General features: G+C 45.1%; 1 protein-coding gene across 2 annotated transcripts; it reads left to right on the top strand.

The window, feature by feature from the left end:
* Positions 1–2,645: 2,645 nt before the first annotated feature.
* On the top strand, positions 2,646–11,891 carry LOC116940157 (glutathione peroxidase-like). Of its 2 annotated transcripts, none has more exons than XM_032949491.2 (6): positions 2,646–2,847; positions 4,609–4,880; positions 7,770–7,863; positions 9,009–9,142; positions 10,031–10,161; positions 10,883–11,891. In XM_032949491.2, exons 1-6 carry the CDS (start codon positions 2,661–2,663, stop codon positions 11,013–11,015), a joined length of 951 nt encoding a protein of 316 aa, XP_032805382.2. In that variant the 5' UTR covers positions 2,646–2,660; the 3' UTR covers positions 11,016–11,891. The 2 variants fall into 2 exon arrangements, with proteins under 2 accessions (XP_032805382.2, XP_032805383.2); XM_032949492.2 differs by having other exon boundaries at positions 2,755–2,843.
* The last annotated feature ends 664 nt before the right edge of the window (positions 11,892–12,555 follow it).

The raw sequence follows: 12,555 nt of genomic DNA, 5'->3' as shown, positions 1-12,555 counted from the left end.
TTGAAAACGTACCTTTGGGATGTAGTGCAAAGTAAAAAATATATATTGTATTTAGAAAATTAAATGCAATTATTGTAAAATTATTACGTAAGTACATGTTCTAGTTTCATATAAACATAATATAGAATGTACCAGTGCCAGAGGTGTCAGCACTCGGCAATGGGGGGGCCCTGTCACATTGCAGGGGTGGGGGGGCTTGCAAACAATGTCAAGTATGACAATCTTGTGACAACCCTGCAATGTGTGATGTACTCATTCCCCTTGTAGGGTAGAGATATCAAAGGCTTTAAATGATCATTTTGCTCATGAGCTCATTGACCTTCCTTAAACTCTTCATTCAAATCCTCTGCCCAGGTGAGAGCTCTGGGTTTTGTTGGCAATTGGCATTCTTGTTTTGACCCAGTCTTACCGAGATTAATGATCTCTTCATTGGTATCCTTGAACCAGGTGATAGCCCTTTGAGATCCAATGTCTCGTTGTGAATGATGCCCTTAATGTAATCATATTACAGTCTCGCGATATGCATTGTGGTGAGTGACACCATTTCACCAAAGTGATAGCCCATTTTGAGGTCTCTGAATGGTGTCCTTAATCTAGCAGATGAGGGCCCACTGAGACCACCTGCCGAGACGCTTTATCCTGCAGGTAAGACCCCGCTCAGATTCTCCATTTATTGTAATCAATGTTTTTGTTTCAAGCGCCAGCCAATTGAGATTAATGATCTTGTTGGTTCACCTTTGGCAGACAGCCATTGAGATTATTACAAAACAGGTCCCTGCAGGGTGGGCTGGTAGGACAAGTCTCTGCGTTGTCTATTGCTGAATTTACACCCAACAGCACGAGATTTCACTTCGTTAAAGTATTGAAAGCGGACGGACGGACACATTAATCTATTGCAGGCTGGTACACTCAGTTCACAACTTCGTTCCTACCAGTATAATTGTACGCTATATATGTCTATTGATGCAAAGATGTGGCACAGTAAAAATAGGAAAACTGTTGATTTTAGCTTCAAGTGCATGCGTGGCATGTGACATGTCACTGATTTGTTCACTACGATCATTTATAAATGCTTGCAATGTGCATCGGATCATTAACCGAAGAATCAGATATAACTTATTCTGGTCCCATTAAACACAATCTCGTGTATATTTTTCTGCAATACGTATGCCGACTTTGCAGTGTAAATAACGAACCATGTAATTCATGCATTTGCATACACGTGCAAAGGCAATTGAAAACGTACCTTTGGGATGTAGTGCAAAGTAAAAAAAATATTGTATTTAGAAAATTAAATGCAATTATTGTAAAATTATTACGTAAGTACATGTTCTAGTTTCATATAAACAATATAGAATGTGCCAGTGCCGGAGGTGTCAGCACTCGGCAATGGGGGGGGGGCCCTGTCACAGTGCAGGGGTGGGGGGGCTTGCAAACAATGTCAAGTATGACAATCTTGTGACAACCCTGCAATGTGTGATGTACTCATTCCCCTTGTAGGGTAGAGATATCAAAGGCTTTAAATGATCATTTTGCTCATGAGCTCATTGACCTTCCTTAAACTCTTCATTCAAATCCTCTGCCCAGGTAAGAGCTCTGGGTTTTGTTGGCAATTGGCATTCTTGTTTTGACCCAGCTTTACCGAGATTAATGATCTCTTCATTGGTATCCTTGAACCAGGTGATAGCCCTTTGAGATCCAATGTGTCGTTGTGAATGATGCCCTTAATGTAATCATATTACAGTCTCGCGATATGCATTGTGGTGAGTGACACCATTTCACCAAAGTGATAGCCCATTTTGAGGTCTCTAAATGGTGTCCTTAATCTAGCAGATGAGGGCCCACTGAGACCACCTGCCGAGACGCTTTATCCTGCAGGTAAGACCCCGCTCAGATTCTCCATTTATTGTAATCAATGTTTTTGTTTCAAGCGCCAGCCAATTGAGATTCATTATCTTGTTGGTTCACCTTTGGCAGACAGCCATTGAGATTAATTATAAAACAAGTCCCTGCAGGGTGGGCTGGTAGGACAAGTCTCTGCGCTGTCTATTGCTGATTTTACACCCAACAGCACGAGATTTCACTTCGTTAAAGTATTGAAAGGGGACGGACGGACGGACACATTAATCTATTGCAGGCTGGTACACTCAGTTTACAACTTCGTTCCTACCAGTATAAACAAGATTCTGCACTCCGATTAGCCAGGTGAGAGCATGCCCATTCATGATCCATTATCCACTTCTCTTCACATTAAAGCCGATTGAGATAGCAATACTTCCCAACGTAACTTATTTAAGGGAGGTTGGACGAGTCCAAGTCCATCCGTGGCTGACTGCAACGCACATCTGCTCGTTTTGGTGCGCAATGGCCAACGCCTACAGCCAGTGATGACGTCATATGTTTCATTGCTGCCAAGCAGGCGCCGTCGAAAAAAAATATGAATTGAACTTTTAAAATCGGTTAAGGCAGCGGTAAACAAAATTATACAATAATAAAAAAAACAATCCAAATGTAACAGATACGGCGTCATGTAGATATTCCATTACGGTCCGCATTGTATGACGTCATAAATGTTATGCAACCTGATGGGCAGGGATTCACGTCTTCATATCACGAGAGCCGTATGACGTCACAACGGGTATGTCACCGGGCGGGCCAGAATGACGTCTCAGGGCGCGCGCAAGAAAAACGACGTCACGCGAGCCGACGAGCGACGGTTCTGTTTCAGCGATCGTCGGCGGCATGACGTCATGGGGTATTTAAAGCGCGCGCGCAGCGAGTGGCCACGTGACAGAGGCGGTCGCAGCTGCTGCTGGCGGCTGAGCTTGGAGCTGCAATATTTTGTGGGTAAAAAAATGTTCAGCACGGAGAGAAAATGTTTATTATTGATCGTAGTGAACGGCACAGCGATGATTTTCTCCGTCTAAATGGCACGGTCGCCTAATGGCTGCATAGCCTTGTGTGTGTGTGGAAGCGGCGAGTTTTTATATTTTAAATATTGCAATGAATCGGTCGTTGTGAATGCCGCTGTGTGTCTTGTGCATCTCGCAGGAGGAGAACGGTCGTGACTGCTTCACGCGCGGTTTTGTTGTTCAACGTGGAGTGTAACGCCCCTGTGATGGGAGATTTAACGTTTGTATCGCCGTGTGAAAATTGTTGAGTTTATTTTTTGTTAAAATTTTTTTTTTTTAGCTATATTTGGTGGTGGCTCTGGTGTCCATAACCACGCTGTTTACGCGTCTTCTTTCTCGAAGTCTTTTGCCGTGTGTCCTATGCATTTCATTGCCTCTCCTCCCGCACTGAAGTCCCGATCGCCTATTGCTGCAGCATTGTCTTCATTTAACCAATTTTGAGAGCCCGCTGACATCAACACGCTTTGCTAAGCTGTACTTTGGGTAAAATTTAAATAAGCTATTTACCAGGGTGTACGTGTGTTGGCGCATTATACAGTAGAGTTGTATTTAATGCAGTACACACGAATTGGGTGGTTCAAACATTCCTAATGTATTAGCGGCGTCCTGCTGCATTTGATTGCTCAATTTCAGCAGTGAGCGCAGCACGCCTGTTACCTGGGCGAATACCTTCGCACCAGGAGGAGATAACGCGCACGCATCCGCACAGACGGATTCAAGAATCCACACTGTCCTGGCCACCTCGCTGACCCCAAAGTGGGTTTGGGGAGTTTGATAAATACCTTCTCTTGCGCGATCCACTTTGATCCTCGCCTCCTCCATGGGCGCTGGACGTTAAGAGGGGCGACTGGGGGCGTTAAGAGGGGCGACTGGGAGCGTTAAGAGGGGCGACTGGGGGCGTTAAGAGGGGCGACTGGGGGCGTTAAGAGGGGCGACTGGGGGCGTTAAGAGGGGCGACTGGGGACGTTAAGAGGGGCGACTGGGGACGTTAAGAGGGGCGACTGGGGACGTTAAGAGGGGCGACTGGGAGCGTTAAGAGGGGCGACTGGGGACGTTAAGAGGGGCGACTTGGGACGTTAAGAGGGGCGACTTGGGAGCGTTAAGGGGGGCGACTTGGGAGCGTTAAGGGGGGCGACTGGGGGCGTTAAGAGGGGCGACTGGGGACGTTAAGAGGGGCGACTGGGGGCGTTAAGAGGGGCGACTGGAGACGTTAAGAGGGGCGACTGGGGGCGTTAAGAGGGGCGACTGGGGGCGTTAAGAGGGGCGACTGGGGGCGTTAAGAGGGGCGACTGGGAGCGTTAAGAGGGGCGACTGGGAGCGTTAAGAGGGGCGACTGGGAGCGTTAAGAGGGGCAACTGGGGGCGTTAAAACAACAAAGCGACACGCCAGACGCGATGAGATAAACGATGACGATCGCTCCTCGGGTGCGTCCCTGCCCGGGGGAAAGGCAGCGACACCCATCGCTAAATTGTGCTCGAGCCCAGCAGGGACCCTCCAACTCTGATTGCATGGCGTTGTGTGGCTCGACTGGCAATCTCTTAAGTGGGTGCTACTGAGTCTGCCTGCATCGTCGAGTCGGGGGCTGGGCGGCGGCGGTGAGGAAGCTTAGCCGCCTGCGATCCCCTGGGGGGTTTCAGGGATCGAGCATCGGTGGTGGTCGTGGTGGTGATGGCCGTCTCATTGGGCTTTCGCACAGAGGCAGCAATGGGTCGTCGTCCCGGGGGGCCACTCCCGCCGGCCCTGAACCTGGCCGCACTCTTGCTGCTGCTGCTGCTGCTCACGGGGTGCCCCCGCAGCCTCGCGGAGGCCCAGCGGGCCCCGTGTAACGCGAGCGCCACCCCCCCGGGAGGGGTGTTCAGCTTCTGCCCGCTCTCGATGGACGGGCGGCCCGTGCCCCTGGAGCGGTACCGGGGTCGCGCCACCCTCGTCGTCAACGTGGCCACCTTCTGAGGGCTTACGAGGACGCAGGTGCGTGCTTGGGAGAGCGAAAGGGGGGGGGCCCGCTCGCTGTTGACACGTCCACTCGCCTGCCCGTCGGAAGAATCTCAATAATGGTTTGCCTTCTCGGCATCCGAGTCCGGCGTCTCTTATCATCGGAAGCATCGGAATTCCTGGATCTGCGACGTCATCTTTATCAGAATCGATCATGATAAGTACTGTATCCGCACAATAAGTATACAAGTACAGCAGTCATCTGAATAACCTGACTCGCAACTTCGTCAGAATAATTTAAATCGTCATCTCAATACGAATAGCTGGCATCGGTCGGCTACGTACGGCGCGAAAATAAGTTCAACATACATAATATTCTGTAGGTAATGATTATTGAATCGTCGGAATAATCGTCAATAATAGGCATGAAACGGTGATCCACGAGGGCAGTGGTTCTCAGAGTGCGTCTCGAGACGGTCCTCCAGGTGGGCCCCGGGGCTGTGATGCAAACGCGGATTGATGCAAATGCGGGTAATATTAACAACGTTTTTTCCCGTTTGTTTCGGGCATTAATTAATATTTAAGTTATGGTATTAAAAAAAAGAAGGCAGGCAAAACTATCCTGATTAAACTACCCTCACAATAAAATGTAAATTCTCCCCTCTGAAAAGAAAAAAACATCTTATTTCTGCGTAAAAAACCCAACATGATTTTGTTCCGCTAATATGAATCATTTTGTATTGCTGGCATTTAGAGATAATTTTAATGTGTTTTGTCACCAGAGGTGTGGGTTCTGGGTGGTCCCTGCATCACCTAGGGTGGTCCACTGGCCAAAACAAGGTTTTTTTTTAACTCTGCACGAGCGTTAGGGTGTTCTAATGGCAACTCTTAGAAAATCATGCACCGTATTGATAATCTTAAAAGCCTTAGATCACTATATTTCAGGTAGATTATAATTATCAACGAAATAAGCGCCCCATTATCATCATTTTCGGCCATAGTCTATCCACTGGTGAATGTTTCGCCAGCGGCATCGCGAGTTTTGTATTATGACAATGTAACCCTCGTTTGAAGAGCCATCCGAATCGTCTGATTATTTGTCAGCTACCTCATCAACTTCCCCTGAATCGGCATCCTCATGTAAACCCCGAAGGAATCGGCATGAGTTACACAATCACGTGGCTGCCATTCATTATTCAACCCATAAGCATAATGAGCTTGCCCTGTGAGTCCACAACGTTTGCTCTGCTTTCACTGCTCTGTTTTACACACATACTTTTTATTTGCACATTTTTCAAAATAGTATTTCACTTCTAAGATATATTTTTAAATTAATTGATTTAAGACCAGAAGTTGAATTGTTTTTTTCATGTAAATTATTTTTTCACGCTTAAAAATGGTAACCTGGCATCACGATCATAAATCATGTTTCAGTCTCTGTCTCCTGTCATATCGATGTCATGAATGTTACAACATTGTACATCACGTTAGCATTCAATATGTATATTACAATATATGTATATTCATAACCATCATTGTGAGCAATTATGTAATCTAATCCTGCAGATTGTTAAACATAACCCAAAATTCCTGAAAATGTTTGACTGTTTTGTCCATATGTAGCCTAATACAATGGCACGACGTTAGCCTCTGTGGTGATTTACACATCCTGATAAATTGGCATCTGTGCAACAGGATAATTGCACATTAATTACAGGAATTTCCTCTGTTCTAGAAGGACAATCGTGAATCTGAACAAAATCCTGACTGGTCTGTGAAACGGCTATAATAACAAGAGCATTTTTTTAAATATCTGTGAAAACCTCAGTTTATGTATTTTTGGAGAGTATTGCAGTGATTCATATTCTTAGTTTTTTCGGTGAAGTCACGTTGAAGAGAAACAACAACGTGACTTTACCGAAAAAACTAAGAATATGAATTACTGCAGTCACGAAAGCTTTAAATCAAAAGTATTGCAGTGGTTTGGCGAATTCTGTTTAGGAGAGGTTTGTGAGACGAAACTTGAGTATCAGAAAAAAGCTAAATGTGTATGATGGCGTGACACTCAAAGGGCCACAGATACGGACGGGGTTACTGAACCTGCCTCGAGATGTCTCCTGGCCACCACCCCACCTCGGTGGCTTTTCAGAGTTTTACAAATCCGTACGATACACCAATCGTTGACAGGCGTGTGTGATTTGAAGGACGCTGTATTCGTTCTATGGCATGCTGTATTGATGTTTGTTATTGTTGCACTCACGTACCACGGGTCGTTCTTGTAAAATAGCCGGGGAAACTGACTAAACGGGGATTATGCATGGAACAAATACGTTGAAATTACTATAAGGGTATTAAATCGTCATCAAAACTTTGGCAATCGTTCTCTTTGTAGTTTACCATTACATAAACACAATCGCTGATAGTACATATCACAGTTTTTACAATGTTTTTCCCATAACACTATATTAATAATGCATTTTGCGAAATATTGTTTTTCTGTTTAGTGTTTCACTTCCATTTAAAGACTGCAATGTGTGCACAATGTGAAGGTCTCAGTCGCGCAATGATGTAAACAAAGCATACAAATGCATGCAGAGTTGCGAAAGACAAATTCACAAGTCACGCAAAGTGGGGGGGAAGTGATTTATTATAAATTGCACAAACAGCTGTACAAATGACTGGCTTCCTACACTTCCATAGCAATGTGTTGAGTAACAATCATTTGTTATTTCCAATACTGTATGTCAGTGGAGAATAAACTTTTAAGGCCAGTCTTTCTACTCGCTCAAATACCCAGTGGTATTTACTCCACGCATAGGACAGGAAATTCCAGAACGAATTATCCAGCAATGTTTACGTTTGCGGTTGAAGAGAAGTTAAATAATGTCTTAAGAGTCTTGACTCGTGTGCCCACGTGGTCTGCAGTACCCTCTCCTAAATGCACTCATGGAGGAATTCTCGCAGCACGGCCTGGTCATCCTGGGCTTCCCATGCAACCAGTTTGGCCTGCAGGAGCCTGGTGAGGACTTGGGAGAGTGGCGTATTTGCAAGGCAAAATACTCTTCTTGATTTAAATTTGAATGCACGTTGACTGCTGGCTTGTTGTGACTCCTCTTTCTACGTGTACCTATTACAAACTGTATGTGACCTGATAAGCGAGCTCTAGCATGTTTGTAAAAGTGATTAGGAGTTGCAAAGACGTGGGAGTGCAAAAAGCTACAACTCTCAAAACAAAAATTCGGCCACATTCATCATTGACACTCCCAGTTCACTGAAGCTCAAATTGACCCATGTTCACACTACATAGACAATGTGCCTCTTCCCATATTTTCCTTGTAAACTAAGTATAGGATTGTTACACACCATATAGGCAATTTTCACACTCGCGTGTGTATATCTTTATTGCAGTCAGTATCTTGATTATACAACTTGTGTGGCCCATGTGCTGTTTCTGAAGGTTAAACGTTCATTGCGTTAATGTCAGTTTTATTTCCAAATTAGTCACCTTGCAGGATTCATAAACTGAATCATTTCAAAGCTGGCACAGTAAAATGGCCACAGTGAAAGTTGGGCGAATGTTTTAGGCATATTTGAATATAAACAGCTTCCCCCCCCATGTTTGTACAACAGTCATGCTGTGATGTGGCAGTTACAAAACACGCAGATATGCGCTAACATACGAATCCCTAACACAGGTGTTTTGGCTCAGATCACGTAAATATCTAAATGTGTTGTTAAACCCACCACCACCCAACACAGCCCACTAGTAAGGGTTGTCACGTAAACAGAACGTGGCCAATTCATCACGAGTACAGCACACCGGTGTGTTGTAGAGCCAAGCCACAACATTCACAATCGTGAGTACGACGTTTTGCCGGTAATTGATGAAGCTAGTTGCAATTACTCGGATTGTAAATGTTGTGGCTTGGCTGTCCAACACACCGGTGTGCTGTACTAATGACGAATTTGCAAGTTCTGTTTACGTGACAACCCTTACTAATTGGCTGTGTCGGGTGGTGGCGGCGGCTTTAACGGCACATTTATATATTTACGCGATCTAAGCCAAAAGACCTGTATTGTGGATTATATTGGTGGCGAAAGCCTACGTGTCTAACGAGTCGCCGTGAATGCGAATCTCCCCCCCTCCTCTCTTGGTCTACGAAGGGACGGACGCTGCTGAGATTTTGAACGGCTTGCGCTATGTGCGCCCTGGTGGCGGGTTTGTGCCCAACTTCCCCCTGTTCAAGAGGATTGACGTCAACGGAGACTCCGAGGCGCCACTCTTCACGTTTCTCAAGGTGCTCGTTCACCCGACACGAGGCTCCCGTGGTGACAAAAGCCAACGTACAGCTAGCTCCATTCAGAGCTTTGTGGGTGTGGCTTTGTCGAATAATTGGGAACAAATTTGTTGTTTCAATACAAAGCGTACAGTAAAAAAAGCAGGTCGTACGATCAGTCTCAGCCATTTTGGAAATTGTGAACGACCTTGTGAAAGACCCAACGCAGGTTCCTGTATTTTGATCTTCCACAAAGCTCATAGTCCACCCTAGACCGCATCCGAACAAACTATGGCAGATGCAGATACCTGATGCACAAATGGAAAAGTTAAAACTCTCCAGTGTGCGACTGTGGTCATGCAGAACAGACTGTATAATGTATAACAACGCAATGCCCGATCCACAAATATGAAGGAGACATCACAGCAATAAGCTCCACTGCTCCTGACGCGGTTGTCTGGCTTGACCACCTGAATGTGAAATTCTAGTTGTTGCTCTGCAGCTGCATCAGCCATATGAAATACGATTTAGAAATGTACTAATTTACCTTTTTAAGTTTTAGTTGCATATGCAGATCTGTCCCTGGAGTGAAATCTCTCTAGCTAATATCTCATGCTGGGTGTAATCTGCACGCAAACATATAAAAGTCGAAGTTGTACTTGCTTTTCAACATTCGGTTTGATGAAAAAGAGAATTAATTCGCACATTTACCTACGTAATAACTTGATCTGCTTGGCTGTATCGAGTGGTGGAGGGCTCTTATTGACTTTACACCGACACTATCAAACGCAAAATAAACCAATTTTGAGTCTTCTTAAAAACATTGTTCATAAGTACAGATACCCATAATCGCCTGTGGATTGCCGATTTACACCCTGCTTTGTGCATGTATCTTTTACCTGGTGACAGGCGTCCTGCCCATCCCCTGTGGAAAGATTTGAAAATACCAAATCTCTCTTCTATGAGCCACTCAAGTCCAGCGACCTGCGGTGGAACTTTGACAAGTTTCTCGTGGACGCTCAGGGACGGCCCTATATGCGGTAATGCAATCATGTGTGTGTCCAGAGCTCCTTTACCACGACTGTTTGATATGACACATTGTGACTGAGCTAAAATAAAACAATGATTCGGTTGAAGATGCTGACGACTATTTTAGATGATTAACATGACGACTTTCATCATTATTTTGACCAAGTTCAAAGTTATTCAGATAATTCGGAGGATTCAAATGACTTTACTTTTATTGTTCAGGTAATGCTTATGATGAAAATGGTGATCATTCAAACGATTCAGATATATCGTACGGTTCAGATCTTTACGATGTTTAATGTGTCATTTATTTTCTTTGTGAAAAAATGATCGTGAAATTTCCCACTCGTTATTTCATATAGCATTCTAAACACAATTCAGGATTTTTTTAATGGACCTGAGCAAATTCCCAATTTTTTACACCGCAAATACGCCCCCTACTGAAAATATTTGGCAAGACGCCACTGCAAAAGAGTTGATTGAAACTATCCTGGGTAAACAATCCTAATAATTACCCTTCAAGTCTTACCCATTGTTGTGCATAATGGGAAAATAATCGGTGGGCATAGCTGCATTTGTGATATATAATTGTGCACTGCGTACGTTGCGAAGCCTCCATTTAATCTCGTTCTGAAACACAGGACGGTTGTGCAATTACCACATTGAACATTGTTGACTTCAAATTAATCATCTCTGTTTGGGTCATCGCCGCTGCTGTAACTTGTCCCGCAGGTATGATCGCCTGGCACCGTTTGAACTCGTCAGGAGTGACCTCGTGCAGCTGCTGAGATCGCAGGCAAGCCGAACGAATCGCGTCACGACCCGTGCCCAGGGCTTCACCTATGCCTTCAGACGCCGCCAGTAGCCGCAGTGATTTGCGTAGCTCCTTTCTGTCGCTTGTGTGTGCCTTGTATCAGTGGCTTACGTAAATACGTTTATTTTAGGAAAAAAAAAATCAAATATATCTTTGTTGTATTGAGATGGTAACTTTTTGCCAGAATTTAAAATGCCTTGCTAAAAATTGATCAGAACATTTTGGAAACTAGAAACCGTAAAGTGCCAATATAAATTGTGTTTTTGCATTTTACATGTTGTGAACTTAAGGGTAAACAAGTAAAATGTAAGCTAGTTTGTCACGTGCAATCTACATAATTTGGATAAACCTCAAATTAACTCCAATGGGAAAAAAGTGCACGTTATGTACAGTATTGTTATATTGTTAACACCAGTGCTGCCTTTGCAGGCATTAAACTCTGGGTAGCACAATTGGGCATTGTCAAGATTTAGCACCGGCCACCTCAATTCGCGATGCACGACCATCTGCAAGCATGGCCCTGTGCGTGTCCTTTAAAGCCACCGAGGCGTTTGGGCTTTTGTTACTCTCCAAACACTATCACGTAAGAATAAGTCGTTCAAACGCTGGCCACTTCCGCCGAGAGCAAGGGATTGTGACGGGTGCTTGGGAAAGGCTGTTGCCACCGAGCCACCCTGAGTTGCGGAGGCGTTGGGGAGTACTGGCTCGCTTGGCATTGTGCATTTTGCCAAACGGACCGAACCCCACCACCTCTGCCCTTGCTCTCGGCACTCCCACTGTGCAGGTGTTCAGATGCTGCTACTGCACATGAACAGGGCCAGCATGCAGAGGTGTGTGCACGTGTGTTCAGGGTTGCCGCCAGATTTACCTGTTGTATTGTATGCCATGTTCTCTGCTTGTGATTCGTAATAAAGCATAATTCTGCTGTTGCATTGTAATGTTTGAGTGGGCAGTGGTAGTCAGGTCTTTAATGAATTCACAAAAGTTGACCCTTGGCCACCTCTGTAGAATGATTTATGCAGCCTGCTGCACGTATGAGCACTTAAATTGTCTTAATTCAACAGGGAAGTTCATGGTTGAAGCACCACATGGGCGGAATTGGGTTTGTTTTTCAAGTCACTGTCATGAGTTGCAGATTAGGTTTTTTTTTCTGCTTATGAGTTTCCTCTTCAGGACAACTCCTTCCTGTTTAGACCACGACTTCCTCTGACCCACCACTTTATCAACCCACTTAAAGGCCATCCATTTAGTATGTACGCAAAAATCTGTCAACTTGACCCCCCCCTTCCATGTACGCACGCGGACTTTACACACACCCCCCTCCCCCCACTTGCGTACATACGCCCGCTTGACACCCCCCCTCCCGAATCCTATAGAACGGCCGATATTTAATCCACGCAGAAACGATCAAGGATTAATAATATTAACGTGTTTAAGCAAACAGTCCACAGCCGGACAATCTAACTCATTTGAAGGCCAATGTAGACAAATTATTATCGAGGCTTCACCCCCCCCCCCCCCCCCCCGTTTCCTATGCATACGTACATTGTCAGTAGATCCCCTTACGGAAACGTACGCATTTGGGTTAACC

Source organism: Petromyzon marinus, chromosome 8 (assembly GCF_048934315.1).
Source record: "Petromyzon marinus isolate PM22_M1 ecotype Great Lakes invasive population chromosome 8, UKy_Petmar_22M1.pri1.0, whole genome shotgun sequence".
In the NCBI taxonomy this organism is placed as follows: domain Eukaryota; kingdom Metazoa; phylum Chordata; class Hyperoartia; order Petromyzontiformes; family Petromyzontidae; genus Petromyzon; species Petromyzon marinus.
This window is presented reverse-complemented; position numbering and strand designations above follow the sequence as displayed.